Source organism: Dermacentor silvarum, chromosome 10, assembly GCF_013339745.2.
Source record: "Dermacentor silvarum isolate Dsil-2018 chromosome 10, BIME_Dsil_1.4, whole genome shotgun sequence".
Taxonomy (NCBI): domain Eukaryota; kingdom Metazoa; phylum Arthropoda; class Arachnida; order Ixodida; family Ixodidae; genus Dermacentor; species Dermacentor silvarum.
Window position 1 is genome coordinate 31589274 of NC_051163.1, and position 19002 is coordinate 31608275.

The following is a 19002-nucleotide window of genomic DNA, read 5'->3' on the forward strand; positions in this document are numbered from 1 at the left end:
AGAGACCTAGTGAAATACGACGCTAATTTTTTTGTGCACACTTCGTACGATGGAATATGCGAGTGCAGCTGACCTTACTGCGCCGAGGTTTATGACATGCTCCGCGGTAGAACGCGGAAGCCACAGAAGGTAAACTGGAGATTGTCGAATGCCACTATCGCCTTCCTCACTGTCAGAATTTATGGTTCGTTTACAGGCTCTTCATCAATGTTGCCTTCGTTGACATTCGCATCCTTTCCGCCCTAGATGGCTTTGATGATGATGTCGATCATCAGCTACGACTACATCATCACGTCGTCATCAACTGCTACATATTTGTCAGACATCAGACGCACCCGCTGGTGTATTACAACAAGCAACATACGAGTTCAGCGATTCCTGGAGCAGTGCAGCAACACCGTAACACTCGCTGGCATCGGCACATTCGTCAAGTGCGTTACGAGCGCTGCAGTTAGCGGGAGAGCAGGGAGGGCACCTCCGCATGGCATTCATTGTAAAGCCACAAATCGGCCGTCGGGGGCTCCAAAATTCCTTCGTAGTACAGGCAAATTTGTTGTAGTACTCTTCGTTGTAGAGGTGTTTACAATACATACATATAAGAGATATGAATTCGACCGGGACGTCAATCCTTCGTTGTACAAGTAATTTCCTAGTAATGGCGTTCGACTGTTCTCGGTTCCACACATGGCAGGCAACGCCACAAAGGCTACAGACACTTCTCTTACTGCTTATATTCTCGAACAAAAAATAAGTGTTGCATATGAAAAAACGAGTACAGGTATGTGTCATGCAATTCGTTGCAACATTGTCTCATACTTCCATGTTGCGAGATATGACATACAGTCGCCGGCCGATAATTCGGAACCAACGTGGCCTGCCAAAAGGTGTGAATAATCGGGAGCCAGAAATACTAGATTTGCCCGAAAATAAGTCTTTATTCCACAAGCGGCAAAAAAATGTGTCTTATTTTCAGATCATCGTTTTCCGGGTATGCCTTTTATTTCGCTTGACTAGCGCGAGATGCATCGGTGTCTACGAGTGCCAGCATTCTTGGCTGAGTGCCAAGCATGCAATCTATCGCACAGTGCAGAAACACTTCTGCTCATTGACACGTCTGGGGCTAGTCATGCGAAATATTGCGAAAATGAAAGTACCTTCAAAAGTGATCACCAAAGAATACAGCCCAAGTTTGTCAACACGTTGCTGTGTGCACACATGCTCTCCTTTGACCTAGACATGCCATGGCCACAATTTTCTAGCAGTGCCTTCTATGCTATTCCTTTTTGCGTTTTGTCAGTGGTCAGAGCAACGCTTCTCACGTGTTATCAACGGGATCACCCAACCTGATGATAAGGGTACCATAGAATTGAGTGGAAAGTTTCATTGCGGGCCCATATCTCGACTACTTGCACTCGTGATCAAAGCATAGTACGTCATATACTGGAAGCACAACGGGGCACAAACATGCGACTGGACATAAACTTGCATCTACGTATACGTCGTAGTTGAAGTGTATGAAGTATCTGTTTTCCAGAAGGCGTCGCAGTTTAAAAAACTGCACTGTGCTAAATGCATGGAGCAAGACTTCTGCGACAGCGCTGCTTGCGTAGCTTATGTAACATCGCCTACCAAGTATGCATACGAGTACCGCTAGGCAATGAGAATAAGTGCACAGAGCTGACGAGATGAGCCGGGATTCTGGAGAAAACAAAGGGAAGCAAGACGCATGCCGTCTCGCTTTCCTTTTGTCGTTCCTAAATATGCTACCATAGTTATGCACCAATGAAGCAGTAAATATGAATGCAGAGTGCTACTACACCAGCGAATCTCGGACAAGGTCGAAACGTACAACAGCCTACAGTCGAGGCCATTTGCGCGAATATGTTCTGCACCAGTCTCGTACCACACCTCGTACTCTTCCTCTCGCCAGGCTCCCAAAATCTCCGAAAATGGGCAGTCGTCCAAGCAAGGAAATGTGTTATCGGTGCTGCAATTCGTATTCCAGGCACTTGCAAAGAACATCGGACTTGCGCTATGCTGGGAGTTGTTTTTAGGAGTGCAGACGTTGCAGAGCAAAGGCCATTCCGAGTCTCTATCTGTGCTGCGAAGTCATATGACCCCATCGTGTTTTTGTTTTTTTTTGGTGGTAGTCGTAATTTAGAGGTCTGTACCTAGTCCAAACAAGCAATATTTATGATGGTCAGGATCAGCTTATTGCAACAATATCTTTTTCTCATAAAAGGAGACGTACAAAGGGACAACATAAGCAGTATACTTTAGACCTCTTTCTGTAGTCGAATCTCGAGTAATGAGGGGCAGTGCTCTTTTGAAAATTGCCAGCTGACTTTAACAAGGTTTTTTTTTTAAATCTTGCCAAGATTGCCATGAAAACAGCCTGCACAAAAGAATCCAATTTGGAAGCAGAGTGTGTTGGTTTCCGCTAGTGGAAGGTTCCAGCAAGGTAAGTGGGAACGCCACCAGCTAGAAAGGCAAAATAAAAAGAGAAACACGATTTTGTAACTTTGATAAAGTGCTAGTATTTATTACTCCCTTCAAGTATTGCGAGTACACAGTACAGAAAAAGCTCACTGTTCCCGTTTCGCTATATACAACAATGCACGCAATGCGGAAACATTTCATTTCTGGCGCTTCAATCAAGCACTCGGTTTATGCGGGCAGATAGATACGCTTCTTCCAGCAATCGGCGTCCAAAGTGAGCACCTAGTATAAACGTAAAAAAAAGAAATGGGACTAAGGTTGCACTGAATTGCACTCTACAGTCACGAGCTCAGAAAAGATTGCACCAAATTACGTTGAGTACACAGCACAGTTACACAAGTCATTAAAATTACATAATCGTTTTTTTCCGTGCAGTCGAAGAAAAGAAGTGCGCAATTGAGACGCGGGCCCAACAACAGACTGAGCTGCACGTAAATTCCATTTTTCTAAGGTATACTGCTGTGCATCTTCAGTTACATCGCGTGTATTCACGTAGACCCATATTGTATATATATATATAAGAAATTAAACATGTGGGGAAATATCGTACAAAATAATTGCAGGAAGGAAAACAAAAACAAAACGCGCTGTACAATCTCTCCTCACAGCTTGCCAGAAGCTGGGACGTTGAAAACAACCCTCACCATTCGACGTAGCGATGGCGGGCGACGAGGTTAGCCTAATACTACATACACCCAACATTTGTAACCAACTATAGACGAAAACGTGTCTGGAGGTGTACGCGTGCAGGGTGAACAATGCTAAACATGAGCATGCGCAGGGCGAGGCCACAGGTGGCGGTAGCGGCAAGGGCGACGACCCTCAGACGCAGCTTGGCCAGCTTAGACCACCGCATGCAGACGAGACGATGATGTAGATAACCACCTGTAACACGGTAAGAGTTCCAGTTATTGGAGAGCTTCAGCCTGTCTGTAAAAATAATATCCTTCACAGAATACCGGAGATGTGCACTGCAGCAACAATGCTGTCAGGCAATGCTTTGTCCAACCACAATGCCTTAGAATAATCATTTTCGTGTGATATGCCTGTCCGTAAAAAAAAAAAGGAAAAAAAAAAAAAAAAACCTTCATGTTCATGATCATGTCGTTGCTGGCAGTTTACACCAGCGGTTGAGTATGCAAGCACACAAGACACATTTTCGTGTTACATGGGTGTTCTTGTCGCAGAAAAGTAAACAAAGTCTACATGTTAACGCTTAGTTGCTTCCACCACTTTACACCAGCAGCCAAATAGAACACAGTTTGTTCCCGATATACTAATACCTCTGTCTCTTCACTGATTAACTACGTGCCACTAATCCGACCGCTCACATTTATTTATCTTGTAACCTGGTATTTTGTAAACGGCAATTTTTTTTTTTTTTACTAGCTGAAGTGCCCTATTGCAGAACCACACGAAAATCAATGCAACAGATTCTAGATGCATTGCAATGCACAAAACACTGCCAATTGCATAAGAACCATTGCAGGAGAGCATGGTGATACTTTAGACAACTCCCATTACTGACATTGTACTATATACAAAGCCTTTATACAAAGCCGTTTCACATACTACATATTGCAAGGATACACCTATCCCATTCACTTGCTGCCATTATGACGTTTACAAGATCAAGCTATCTGGTTACTAAGTTTAGTTATATATTGCAACACCCCTTGCACTCCCATTCGCAAATATCAAATCTTTCCAATTATTTATTTGGTTAGCATCTAGTTGTAACACTATTCAAAACTTTGAAGAACACCAATTCCCATACACATTTAGTAAGGTATCTCTAATTCCAATAAATATTGTATCTACTCGCATAACAAATGCACTCTTTTTCCAGAAAAATATGCACTAAGCTGGGGGGGGGGGGGGGTGCATTCATTAGCTGGGGTAAAATTTTGGGCAATTTTTCGTCCACAGCCCCACCTCTAAAAATGTCGCAGCTTCGCCCGAAAGGCGAACCATCGATTGCGATAGCAAATGCGTAGACAGCTATACGAAGTAACGATAGTAGTTTTATCGGCCGCATGGTATCGGCAAGCATGGTGACAGCGCGCACAGGCAAACATGAACACATCACACTCAATGACCGTGGACACTCGCTGTCAAAACGATGGCGTGAGGAAGTGCGGAAGCAACAGCAAGCGAAGCTGACCTTCGTGCTGTGTGTCACTTCAACACAAGCTGAGCGGCGAGAACGGAGCACGCACAAAGGTACGAGTCGCCGTCGCACCTAGACTCAGCCCCCAACGCAGATAGCTTTCAAGATAGGGCGAGCGCGGCCGTGTAATGCACAACTGCTGCGCCACCACCCTCCCTCCCCTCCCCTCGGCGCCATCCGTGCGATGGAATACGGCGCATTTCCTCCCTCGAACGTGGGAGACTTAGCCGCGATCGTCAGCGCCAACGGCAATAAATGCGCCTGGAGTGTCCGTATAATTGCTATCGCAATAAAAGTAGGAGACACACAGCACGATTCGGCGTCCGGTACAATCGTACCCGTCGGGCACCATATCAGACACCTAATCGTACTGTGTGTCTCCTACTTCACGGTGCGATCATTATGCGAGGAAAAGAAAAGAAAAAAAAAAAAAAACACTTCCCGATTGGAAAAGTGGGAGGTGCATTCATTATGCGAGTAAGTACGGCAATACCAGATTTACCTTGGGTAATAACTTACCAAAAATGCGTACGAACTCTGAAAACACATAGCCCACATTGTAGCAATATGATCTTGGAAGCACTTTACTAACAATTTTAAAGTTTCCATATCGTTTGGCGCACTTGAGAAAGAACAAGCGTTGTTCATAACAAAATGGTGACATTGCTATTTGTTGTGTTCACTGCCGGCGCATTGTCCCTGCATTTGTTTTAATGAACAATATATTGGCATGTTGTGCAATACCTTGCATCAACCAAACAGCAGGAGCGATAAAGAAAGCGATGAGACAGGCGCTGACTGGCTCCGTTTACCAACTGCTTCCCGATTTTCAATAATTTTGCAGCGAGAGGTAGAAAAGAAAATGATGGCCAGTGCCGTCAGGGTGATGTCAAACTTTAGTTTATCTTCTCGTATTTTGGTCGTCGTGGCAAAATAAATGTTCTCAAGACTTGCCAAGCTTAACTTTCCACTCGTTTAGGCTACAGTTTAGCCCCATCTTTAATAATAAAAGAAGATATTAACTAGGCCAGACAAGATGTCGTCAATATCCACAAAATCGGAGCGCTCTGATGTAGTAACATCAAGGTGGTGGTGCAATCTCATTTTAGCATGTTTATGGCTTACTGTGCGTCCTCTCACAGTAAAAGTGGGTTTTTTCGTATTCTAGCAGCACATTTTACCGATAAGGCTGAAACTGTCCCTTTAATCATTCTCCTACAGTGAAGCTGTACAGCGAAGTACTCACCAAAACTATGACCGCAATAATAATGGCTATCTTGATGTTCTTGATCATCATGGACCGGGCGAGGTTGCGACTGCTCTTGCGGAACGTCACCGACTGCAAACACGGCAGGAAGGGTGCAGCAAGATAGCCATGTACAAATGTTTGCCCGTACTTCACTATGAGCATATCAATGCGATAGCCAACCACAAGGTAAGATCTAAACCAACAGATAACTGACCGTGCTTGATAAGGCTTCAGTCTTGTTGACCAGCAGTTCCAGCCTTTCTCCTCTCGACGTTACTGTATCTGCACATGTGTTCAAAACAAAGCACAAGGTCAGTTTAAACGACAAACTCTGACTAGGACCCCCCTCCCAATTCTTGCCCAACAGGGCACAGAAAGCATTATATTGATTTTAATCTCTGAACAGAATGCAATTGCAGCACATATGAAATGACTTCTTTCACTAAAAGCAAGCTACTTATCTTTAGGGGTGTGCAAATAGTAGCAATTTGAGACCTAATGGAATATGAATCAAATAGCTGTTTTCACCATTAACATAAAACAATGTTGAAATTCCAGTATTCACTAGATTAGCAAGTTTCTGTGCTTATACTGCCCATTATGAATGATGGTTGACGAGGTTTTATGACCAGAGAGCGCCAAAACTGCGTATTTATCTAAAGCAAGGATTAGAAAGACGACTTAAAATAGGGCAATATACAGCACTAAAGAAATAAATGGTGTACAGGGTCTTGCTAAAAGTACAAATACAGGATTAATGTAAAATGTACGCAATGTGTAATTAACATGAAATGCACTTATGCAGTTGGCACAGCAGACATGGAATGCATCTGAAACAGTCATGCAACACATTTTCAATTTCTGCACATGTTATGGCTTAATGTGCTTAAGCCAACGCAATGAGAGGTGTAGGCGTTTTCAGAGTGTAAGCAAACTAAAGGGGCATAAAATACACATGTTAAGCCTTACAATAACACGCACTGCTAGGCAATCTTGGCAAGACTGACATGTGCCAGCCCTACTACCATCATCGAGGATGCAACAAACAAGCAGGGTTCTTCAGAGCTTCTGTGGTTGCGAGTTAGCAGAATGAAGGTTTCCAAGACTGCGCTTGTCAACCCTTTAGCATCTGCGATTAGCCTTCGAGAGTAAAGCGCAAATTTGCCTTGACTGCCACAATGGCCGAGTGAGGAAAACACTCTCTCTGTAGGAATTGCCCCCCCACTGTAGATAGCGCAACTATAATACCAAATGTTGCCATCGAACGTATTCAGATTTAATTCCAAGTGAACACACAGTTTCAGCTTCGATAAATAGTGTCGAACGATACCCGTTGCTCAACGTCTATGTGTGGCTCATGAGCGCCACAGTCCGCTCATCGTAGCTTCCTGTTCTTTAGGTCCACTGTGGCAGGGCGGAATTTGGTTCGGTGTCTTGTTCGAGCATGCACAGCTGGCAATGTGAAGTATTCGAAAACAAAGATATTTGCAACTGCGAATTGCAACCATTCGATTCAACGACCGAATTAAATCGGACAATATTTTATTCATCATTCAAAGATTTTGAATATTTACACACCCCTCGTTATTTTAGGTGCATAATCTACAAAAGCAAACTGAACCAGTGGACTTCTATGCAATCTCCGAGAGCTGGTGTTTTAAATTGAAGGCTTCAATGGCTCCGCCAACTCACCAATGTTCTTCACCATGATGCCCTTGAGTTCGTCGATTTCCTCTTGAACTTTGGTTATGTTGTCGCCATCCTTTCCAATGCCAGAGTAGTGTTTCTGGAATGTGTGGCAAATTGCATGCATTAGCAGCGTGTATGCTTGCAGCGAGAGTACGAGCTCACCATTTGATTTGCCAGTACCCGCGAAAATTCGCTGTTCATTGCATAGGCAAGCGCTGAATGAGCTTGACGACCGTAAGTGGCTTGGAACCTGCAATCAAAAGGCAATAATAAAATCGGGAAAAACTTTATAAGGAAATCTGTTACCATATTTACTCGAGTCTAACAAATTTGTGTACCGGAAAAATGTACTTGGAAATTATGTGCACGTTATATTGTATAGAGTACCAAAAAAAATGCAGCACTGAAAAGTTATTAAAATTTACGTTAAAGATATTAAAAATTTTGTAATTAATCTACATATCACTACAGCTATGGGAGCTGCAGTAGCTTTGTGCCTGCTCCGTAAGTTTTCAATACCGTGCTATGTGTTTAAGAAATGTGGCATTATCTCAAATGCCATAGACAGGTCTGAATATCCTACGCTTGGGGTTTTTATTAGTTTCATGGCATGATGATAATAACAAGAGAAAGGTGAGGCCAAGCTTGCATTTTTTTCCTCGTTACTTTGTGCCGAATCTCAATCAGTTGTGCGTCACTGTGATGTCGCGCATTTCTCGCATTTAAGCCATTATGGTGCAGTGAATGTTCTTAGAACTTAAGTTCACTCTTTAACTTCTTTAGAATACAATGTAGTCCACGTTTAGCAATAAAATAATTCGGTCGCAGCAGACGCCATCGAAGCCCATGACATCATGGTGAGCTGCTATGGGGAACGTCTAGCTGGCGTCGCCAACAACGTTTCATTCTCGCATCTTTTGCATCATCATCTTGCATCAAGTGTGCACTCGTGCTAAGAAGTGCTTTTTTATTTCTTCCCTTTGTACTTCAGAAGTGTACAGTATTACCAAGTGTTCCCTTTGTGTCCCTTGAACCCTTTCTGAGGCAATGCACACCCAGTGGCGTTCCCCCCCCCCCCCCACCTCCCTTATATGATAATATGAACACAGCGGTTTATTTATGAGCACAGCAGAAATCGGAAAAAGAAAACTGACACGAATAATGGCAAATGTTCACCTGGTGTGGAATGTCAAAAGGAACATGACAGGACACAAACATGGAAGTGTACCGGTAGGTCAGTGGTGCTGAAAGGGTTAAGAGCATGTGGCTCTCGCAGGGGAAAGAAACACCTACTAGACTGATAAGTGCTTGCGGACAAAACGTGACCATCTCTATTTTTCAAACCGCTGTCACTGCAGCTATGCTATAGCAGCAGCGATCAATGTAGTAACCACCATCTAAGGTATTCAGCAATGGATAATTTCAGGCTACATTTACTCACCTGCCCTGAATGTCCACCAAGAACTGGAATGCTGTGACCCTTTCGAATTCCTGTAACAAACATTTGTGCAGAAATCAGAAAAGACTTGAGCAGTGCAAGAATGCATGCTACAACGGCCTTGCACGACAAGACCGCAGGATAAACTAGAGAAAATTAATCACAAACAAATAGCACTGACAAGATCAGGAAGTTCCAGTGAAGAAAACAAGCACCGTTGCTTGAAGAACTCGCCTACCCTCTTTTGAATGTGATGTCCATCACACAACACCTCTGGCAAAGCATAATTGTCCGATGCTACGACTTTTAGAGCAGCCATAGCTAGCCAACATGCAGCTGAAATGATGCCAACAGTACTAAAAGAAAGAAAATTCTTACATCGTCAGTAATGCAGAGATAGGTAATGCCATCTTCAAGGATGTAGTGAAACAAGTAGCTGCAAAGTAAAAAAAGAAAAACTTAGAAACATAGTCATAACAGTCAAAGTTCGAAGAAAGGCGGACTCAAGACAAGACACTAAGTTAAGATGCAGTTGAGCTTCTATAAGTTCTGCTTACACTATTTGTCACAGATATTATGTTGTAACTTTTTTTAACCAGTAATTAAATATGCCTTAATTCTGATATTGATATTAACTAGCCCACGTCCAACTTTCTTACGAATTGATACACACGAGAGTTGCATCCCATTTACCTTCCATGGGAGTAGGTAAGCTTGGGAACATCTGGCGAGATCTTGCTCAGGATCTGTTCGGTGACCTCGGAGAAATTGCCGGCGCAGCTGGCGTACCGAGACAGCACCGTGCTGCCTCGCGCCACCACACAGTACAGCAGCGGCATGGCGGTGCTCCTCTCTATTCAGAGCGCAGTTTCAAGGCCTGCCCCAATGTAATATCGCTGCAATCAAACAAGTCGGTGAGGTCAAAGATGCGGAGCAACAGAGACAAGGACAGACAATGAGACAAGCAAGTACCCCTCGCCACGAGAGCGTTTCTCCACCGCTTTTTCCCTCAAAAACGTGACAGCGACGACGTTGGAGGGACACTAAAGAGATACATTGAATCAGTTTAGATTAATTAAGTATTTTCAAAGAACTCTAGTTTCGTTGACTCCGTGGTAATAGGCTTAAATGGTAAAGCACTGCACACGTAATGCGGCTTCGACTCCAACTAGCGACCAACTGTCTTTTCGTCCATTTCTATTTCCCCCTTTGTTTTTTTATTGTCTTTACATTTTAAAAGAATGTAATAATTGATTTCTCCTGTGCTTTCTCTGGTTTCGTAGTTTGCTTTGCTCATATGGTTGTGATAAAAAAAAAAAATCGAGCCCCTTGGATCCCCTCATTTTTCTGCCCTCTATTCCAACGGTATTACGCAGGGAAGGGCAGTAAGTACCGCACACTTATAGGTATAAATTTGAAAAGCACAGGTAGAGCATGGTCAGTTAGATAGGCTGAATAAATCGTCCATCATGACTGTCAACAACACTATATACCGCATTGTGCGGCAAAGAAAAGAAAGCGTAATCTCACAGCAGTTTTTAGATTCAAAATACTGACATGCATACATTTTACTTCTCAGGTGACCAGTTTTTCACCAGCTAACCACTGTTGCAAGTGTGCACTGGAATGTATAGAGAGTCAGGTACAAATAGCCAATGTACTTGGCCCCATAGACCAGATTTAGACAGCCAATGTTTGTGCATGCTACAATTGTTGTGCTTTGAGAGTTACTTGCTGTGGGTACCCGAGTTCACTCATGACTCACAATTACGGCACTGACTGATTGTTCGCCATCGCTAGAACGTGACAACACAGTGCTCAAAGATATGTGGTTTGCAGGCTGATGTGAGTATCCCCCCCTCCCGCCCGAGTTTTAGCTGCTATCTCTCAAATTGAAAAACTACCCTCAAATATAAAATTCTTTAATTAGCAGCACAGCATTCCATCGTTTCAGACAAAAATTATGAGGGATCTGCAAAATAATACGAAAATATATATATGAATCAACTAACAATGCAACAAGCCTTACTTTTAAAAAGGGTACCAGGAAGATCGAAAAGAGTTGATCAACAGCAGGAAAATGAAGGTAGTCTCAGCCTTTAAGGTCAAAGTTTTAGCAACGGTATTTGTATTTACCAGGACGTTGAAAGCAAGTATCCTTGTCCAAACATTGGACTCTGCAGCTGAGATAGTACTACCTCTGTTCATCTGCTAATGATCAAATCAACGAAGTCCGCAGGAAGAAATAAACTGTGGACATTACTGCCCCTCCTGATACTCAACTCGGACATAAACTTCAATTTACAGCTTTGTGCAGGGTTCAGAAATGTCAAAATTTTGAAAATTTAGCCTTCGTTTTGCAGCCAGAGGTGATGCATTGCCCCGGATCAAAACTGAACTTTACTGCCTGCTAGCACTCCAGGAGCATCGTTTGCCATTTTCTCTGGTTAACGATAACCAAACCGACGAGTTTTAGCATTTCAAACCTGCATAATGCTTTACAAGGGATGCCTCAGTAAAGGACAACAATTTAATATTGACAGCCCGGCGCTTATACCTTAACCCGTGCACACAAGCTTTTCTTTCTACATTCTGTCATCAAAAGATAGCTGCCATGGAATAAAATCCAGCCTGGAAACCATGCCACAAGCAGGCACACATGTAAAAAGTATCACATAGGTCGTGGCCACTCGGGCATCTACAAGTGCCATCGTGCTGAAAGAAAAGTCAATCCGTGATGAAAGCTGAGCAACAGCGTGGATGTAAATGAAGGCACGCTTTGCAACAGCTTATCAAGTTTTTTTTGTGTGTTTTTTTTAGCTTCTAATGTAGTATACCAGTCGAAATTCAGTCTGCTTGCAAAAAAAAGCAGCCATTAACCTCTACAGCAGATGTGAAAGGCACTAGCATCAAGCAGAGAAACACTGCACTACTGCCAAAGAGAGGAACGTATACCAACTGCTAGATGTGCTAATTATTTACTAGCATTGTTTACTAGCAAGGCCGCACGCACCCTATCACGCAACATTACGAAGAACGGGGACTGTAGTACACAAATGACCAAATTCACACAACTATTCCATTGCGTTGCCACGAAAACAAAACAACAAAAACAAAGTTACAGGTCTAGGCAGCAGCTGACGCGGAAAAGGCACCGACCCTTTTACAAAGCTTTTCAAGAAAAAGAAACACTTCCGGAGTGTCGCATTACAACATATGTCACGGGCTTCCACCGGCCTTTTCACAAGTCACACACTTGCATGCAGCACGCACGACTGCTCAACTAATTCCGCAGGTGTTACGGGAGTCGCATGGCGAAACACGATTGGTACCTACACAGCAAAGGCGAAAAGGGCGGTTTCGCAAAACGCGGAATCCCCACGTTAGCGACCGTCAAATGTAAACAACTCTGTCCTTTTCCTTACTGGAAAAAAACAAAACAAAACAAAACAAAACCAAAATACAACGTAGACGAGAAAGGAGGTTCAGTAAAGTACACAACAGCTGTGCGTGCGTGATAGTTACTAGACGCAAAAAGAAAACGCCTCACGGCGTACAAGCTATTTCTCTGCTTTGATCCGAACTAACCGAACAACGTACAGGGTCACGGATGAAGAAAATGATCACATGCTCGTCAGAACTTCGCTGGCGTCTCCAAAAAGAATGCAGTGAACGTCCACACCCCAATACCAGAACCGTTGGTGCGCCGTGCAGTGCAAGGTCTGACCGTTACGTCACAATGATCACACGAAACAATCGCGCAGTACACGGCAACCACAGCCCGATCAATGTTAAATACAGTTGACACAATGACTGCAGAAATATGACGCAACTATAGGGCGAATGCTCTGCGCTGCTTCCACTTCACGATAACTGATAATTCCCGGCTAAACCAACTTCGACGCTGACGATTCTAGCAGTTCGCGCCGGCGTCACGGAAGACTGAAGTGGTCCCCGAACGCGTCCATCGATAACGAGAAGCACGGAAACGAAAATAAACACAGACACACGCACTTGCTAAGCGATACGCACTTTAGGGGAGGGGTACGGGCTCCCGAACGTGTTGTTGCAGCAGTGCTCAGAGCATACGCACGACTACGGAGAGTCACTCACCTCCCACTCGACTACGGCAGGGGGGGCGCGGGACCCAACAACAAACGTTGCGACGACGAACCAGCCGTTCGCTAGCACCACAAGTCGCCGCACATCACCACAAGCCCGCACAATCACGTGAACAAGCAAATGCGACCGTCGAATCTCGGCATTTTTATCACCGCGACACGAAAGGAGAAAACAACGAACCCTCGTGGACAGTGTTGACGACCGGAAATTACCGGTTCCCCTTTGAGAGGAATCACCCTGGATGAGTCACGCATGCCGACCTGTAAATGCTAAATCCCATGTCTTACCAATGCAACGAAGATAATCAGTCCTGTAATAAAGGACTTCAATCGAGACTGACTTGTTTCTTGCTAAAATCAAGCCGCAAACTGTTCGCGCTGAAGTCAAGAACGCCAGTTTCAGAAGTTTCAGTAGTTTCGGATAGTTTCGGCTTGCATGCTTGCATCGGCTCCAAGTCAATCCGTTGCCGTTGTTGTTTTCGTTTTTGCGACGGCAGCAACGCAAAGCGTGGCTTGGAAGTAATTATGACTGCGTTTGAAGGTGATATGTTCAAGCCACAACTGATAGTTAATTGAAAGTAGCGTAAAACTCCTCTTGAGCATGCGGTTGTGAACTCTGAAGTGACGACCTACTAAACGTGTTAGCTTGCCGTTTGAATCGCCGGTAGCGGCAGCGATCACCCACGTTGGCACTTCGGGACTCCCGAAAGTTTGTCGTACATATAATTAAGTCACTGGCTTAAGTTATGCCAGTGACTTTCTCACGTTTTTAGATTTCTGAGCTTAATTTTTTTGCATGTTTTAACTGTTTCATATATACTGTTATGAAACGGCGTGTGGGGTTGCTGTCATCTTGGATGTGCCGGCATGATCCACTCACGATTGTTTCTCGCGTTATTTTACTTGCAGAGATGGGCGTCTTGCCCGAGATTGCGCGGGCGGTCGAGGACATGGAGTGGACGTGAGTTTTATTTGTTCAGGTTGTTTCTTTTTTGCTAAATGTTCGTGGTGATGAGAGTCAAGCCTACCCTGCCAATCTCAACATTTCGACCACTGTAGCTCGCTGGCGACTTTGAAAGCGTCGTTAAAGCTATAGCGTTCACACGAGCACTTTAGGAGTAGAATATTGCGCAGATTGCTTGTGTACAGGTGTCTGTTTTAATTTCTGCAGCCATTTTGCGAGCGTGAGTAGAGTTTGTATGAACTAATGGCCTTTGGTTCCACAAGCGAAACTCAAATCTCCAGGTGTCGTTTGTGCTAACTTTTAGAAATCTCGAAACATCACATGCGAATGTAATTAAGTGTTGTGGTTCATTTTTTTTGCATATTTATGTGCTGTGAGAATAACCTAGGTAATTTTTTTTCTTTCTTCCAGACTCCCGACTGATGTGCAAGCAGAAGCAGTACCGCTCATTCTTGGAGGTGGCGACGTTCTTATGGTAAAATAGTGATTCCCAATGTGTCATGTCATGATGCTGTCTAATTTCTACTTGTAAGGTCGCAAATACATGTGAGGACGTAAATGCATGTACTGTATGGGGCAGGTATGGACCAGGGGCTCTTATGTTGACTCAATGTCTTTTTTTTTTTTATTTTAGAAAAGCGTTTGACGTAGTAGATCACAAATTACTTATAAACAAACTATGTTGGTTTAATATTGGCAAACAAGCAGTCACATGGATTCAGGAGTACCATTTCTTCTTGCTGTCCCAGTATGTTGTGGTAAGTGTTACAAAATCTGATGTCGTTCGGACGCAGCATCCGGTGTCTCTCAGGGCTCGGTATTAGGCTCATTGCATTTTTATTATTTATAGATAACCTTTCAGACACCACCACTTCTTCCATGAGATTGTTTGCTGATGATCTAATAACATATAGAGAAGTTACCAGCAATATTGATACCATTGTTTTACAGTATGATTTAGCTAAAATAAGAAACTGGTGTAGGGAATCGCGTATGCAAATAAATTCACAAAAAGCCGTTCACATGCATTTCACGAGAAAAAAAAGATATGTCAGCAACTACATGTAACGTAAGTGGCTCTTTACTGCAAATTTTTTCCAAACATAAGTACCTATAGGGGTGTTTCGTACACCATCTATGAGTTAGCACAGGCACGTCAATTTCATTACAGCAAAGGCATGCAAAGTGTTAGGTTTCTTGCATCTTGCAGCACGGTACGTAATCGATAACTATACAAGGAATATTAGTATTACCGCTGCAAAGCAGACATTAGGATGGGAGCTTCTAGAAAAAAAAGACGACCAACTTTATGCTGAAAGCTTTTCCATAACATATTTCATGCCCAGAGTGGAATAGACCACAAAAACTAGATATAACAGCCACATTACGTATCCATAACAGATCATGAGCTCAAGGTGCGAGAATATAATTACAGAACAGATCTTTTCGAAAGTATGTTTTTCCCCAAGATTATTTCTGAATGGAATCAACTGCCTGCTACGGTTGTTGGCGTAGTTGATAACGAAGCTTTTGCTGCTCCTCTGCAAGTTAAATTTTCCTTATTTCTGACTTCGACTGCGGCTGATGTTTTTCGTGTAATACATGTAGAGATCACTGTGTATATTTAAGTAGTGTCCTTGTATTGTGGCATGATGTAATTTTCACTTTATGAAAGCTCTCAGGTAAATCTTTGATTTTTTTGTTATTGTTGGAAATGAATGTGCAATACTATTCTAATGTATTACATATGTTACATTTGTTACTTTTTTGTTTGTTTCTTGTACTAAGTTTCTGTAATGTAACCCCCCTCCCCCCCCACTGTCATGTGTAAACGACGTGGGTAAGAGAGTAAATAAATAAATTAATTAATGCCATGCGGGGCATTACAGGAATGATTAGATATCATAACATTCAGTAGATGTCATGGTTTTAAAGGGTGATGAATCGGTATTGCTGGCAATGGAGGCAGTTCCAGTGGGACGCTGTCCTTGGTTTGAAGGAACTTGAACGAAGGTTTGTATGGCAGCTTGGGACATGGACCTCGAATGTGGCTTTGACACAAGGTTAGATGTAGTGAGGTTCCAAGAACAGCACTTTCTTGACATCACAGTTCGTGTGGTATATCTTGCGAAAGAGAACACAGTCGTGCAATCTTTCATCCTACTCCAAGGAAGGTGAGGGAAGTCAAGGTGGCTTTTCCTGGAATTCATACTCACCGTACAAGAGTAATTCGCAAAGGATGAAATCAGGTGCATGGTTTTGGACAGTAATTGATGGTTTCACGGTCGTCTTATTCCTACACTGCTCGGCTGTGTCATCTTGTCGTCAGCTGCAACATCACATACCATGGTTTCACCAATCATTTGCGTTAATGTTTTTCAGTAGCCACCTTACACAGCATAGTCTCTGCCTAGATGCACAATCGCTGCTCCAATCTGCACGGAATAAGGAGGATGCCTTGTAACGTGTTGCTGAACCGGTATGCGCAGTGTGAGAACACTCGTGATAGGCTTGTATGACATTTTCTTGTGCAGGCCGCTGAAACAGGTAGTGGCAAGACTGGTGCCTTTTGTTTGCCGATCCTGCAAATAGTGTGGGAGACACTGAAAGACGACGAGCTTGGCCGAGGCAAGAAGGGAGGCGGAGCCAAACCACCCACTGCCTGTGAGTTTCGCCGCATTTGCTGTAATAGTAAGATCTTTTGGTGGTAGAATTGTTGCCAAACATTCAGCAACGAAAATATTCTGGGTTGGCACAAGTGCGTACTCATGTGAGAAAAAAAAAGATGAAAAGTAAAAAAAAAAAAACGCAGCTCGCCTCTAATTACTAAACTGCAAGTGCACTCATTTAAATAGTTTTAATACTTAAAAAAATGTTCCTGGCATCGCTGTGCAGGCTGGATGCTCGTGTCAAAAGGTGCAAAGAAAAAATTCATTTTGCATGCACTTGTAGGCACGTCAGCCATTCATTGGCATCATCTTCTTTCTGGGGTTTTACGTGCCAAAACCAATTCTGATTATGAGGCACGCCGTAGTGGAGGGCTCCGGATTAATTTTGACCACCTGGGGTTCTTTAACGTGCACTACAACGCAAGCACACAAGCGTTTTTGCATTTCGCCTCCATCGAAATGCGGCTGCCGTGGCCGGGATTCGATCCCGCGACCTTGTGCTATGTAGCGCAACGCCTTAGCTGACTGACCAACATTTCTCTGCTTAGGAAGGGTGAGCACACTTTTGGAAGAGTAATCTATCCCTCTAGTTTGATTTCTTCTCAGTTTCTTGTTAATAAATATTTCAAAACACAGATGACCTGTGTTTGTGATGAAATTTTGACTTAGAAGCAGGCCCATAAGGAGTTCTTTGTTTGATGCAAGGCATTGTGGTGGGGCTGGTAACAGTCTCTTCTTGCGAGACATAGGTCGGCAGTGGGACTGTCGTGAAAAATAATCTTTATGCTTCAAGTATTTCATTTTGTGTGGCATTGTAATGGCCTGCTGATAGTTCTCGTTGGTTCTCACCTTCTTCCAGCCACAAAATGGGCCATGAGTTTCTTCGACCGTGGATCGGCACTCGGTAAGAAAGATCTTTGCTATTTCAATGTTGTTATTCGTGCACTGCGCAAAGCAATGATGTCCTCGGGAAGCGAGTTTGAGCGTTAAGAGGAAGTTCTAGCTCTGAAGCTCCGATTGAAATCGTAGGAACGGAGAAATTGTGTTTCTCAGCACCCACTGTGCTGATATTAAGGAGACTTGTTGCATTTGAAAAGAAAAGCTAAAATCTAATTACTCTAGCAACTGGACACCTAAAGTGAACAAAGTTGATGTATTATACACCCACTGGCAATATATCACTAATTTGTGAGTAAGGCTGCTGCATAACTCTTGTAAACATTTTAATGAAGTCACGTGAGCTGTAAATTTATATATCAAACTTGTCCGCTTTATATGCTCCTACAGATGCACGTTACAGAACTGCGATACCTGTTTTTCGTGCAGAGTTACGAATTTGTTAAGTTCGAGCTTCTTTTTGTGTGTGTGTGTGAGTCCTTTAATCTTGCCGATTCCCCCCCCCCCCCCCTTCTTTTTTTCTCGCTTTCATTGCATTCTCTTGTTTCTTGGTTTTGTAAGGTTATGCTGAATGCTCTCTTGAGTAAGCACAGCGATTTCTGCAGACACAGTGTTCAAGCCATGTGCATCTCTTTCAGCCGTGAGCCCTGATGGTCTGACGACTCAGAGCCGGGACCAGAAAGGCTGGCATGGATGCCGTTGCACCAAGGGAGTCCAGTACAGAGGTAGGCTGTGCCGTTCTTTGATAAATGTCCTTTGGTGAAAGTTTTTCGGGTCTTGTATGATGAGTAAAATTTCAATTCCTTGCTGCCTGCATCAGTTGTGTGCCCTATTATGTAAATATATATATTAAAGCATTGACTCATGACAAGCTTGCTTTTGTGTTTGTGGCTACAAGTTATTGGCTGTAATCTTTAAAACCTACAGGTTAGGTTCTCTCGGCTTCTATGGTTTCTGCAGGTTGAAATTATAAAGCAGTTTTTTTTTTAATTTTCATTATTGTGCTTGTGACTTCTACCAGACCTGTACGTAACAAATTACGTGTCATCAGCCTCGTATGATTTCTAGGAAAATCGATAAAATTCCACCTTCACCAGCTTCCAGGCGATGTTTTTATAGCCCTTGTGACATCTACGCACACATCTGTAGACAGAAGTCGATTTTTCTTTTCACCGCAAACACAGGTTCGCGTTGCCAGTGGCCATTCTCACCCCTGCATGGTGGCAAGCAGGGAACATAGATTTTTTACCAGCATTGCACAAGGCCTATAGCCATTTTGAGTGGCGATGTCCACCTGGTGTCCATA

The 19002-nt window shown here is 43.4% G+C and overlaps 2 protein-coding genes across 4 annotated transcripts in view; one reads left to right on the forward strand and one right to left on the reverse strand.

The window, feature by feature from the left end:
* Positions 1-2512: 2512 nt before the first annotated feature.
* LOC119465750 (vesicle-associated membrane protein 7) lies at positions 2513-13371 on the reverse strand. Of its 3 annotated transcripts, none has more exons than XM_049657364.1 (9): positions 13348-13371; positions 9739-9941; positions 9424-9481; positions 9049-9098; positions 7770-7857; positions 7611-7704; positions 6133-6200; positions 5916-6008; positions 2513-3384 (listed from the first exon to the last, which is right to left on the reverse strand). In XM_049657364.1, the coding sequence occupies exons 2-9, from the start codon at positions 9882-9884 to the stop codon at positions 3322-3324; spliced, it is 660 nt and encodes a 219-aa protein (XP_049513321.1). In that variant the 5' UTR covers positions 9885-9941; positions 13348-13371; the 3' UTR covers positions 2513-3321. The 3 variants fall into 3 exon arrangements, with proteins under 3 accessions (XP_049513321.1, XP_037582146.1, XP_049513320.1); XM_037726218.2 differs by lacking the exon at positions 13348-13371 and adding an exon at positions 13159-13341; XM_049657363.1 differs by lacking the exon at positions 13348-13371 and adding an exon at positions 12646-12745.
* Positions 13372-13600: 229 nt separating this feature from the next.
* LOC119465751 (ATP-dependent RNA helicase DDX1-like) overlaps positions 13601-19002 on the forward strand; it is a 50136-nt gene continuing 44734 nt past the window's right edge. The window contains 6 exon segments of the mRNA XM_037726219.2: positions 13601-13707; positions 14076-14127; positions 14542-14605; positions 16665-16794; positions 17659-17703; positions 18335-18421. Of these exon segments, the coding sequence (XP_037582147.1) occupies positions 13692-13707; positions 14076-14127; positions 14542-14605; positions 16665-16794; positions 17659-17703; positions 18335-18421 (394 nt within the window). The 5' untranslated portion in view covers positions 13601-13691.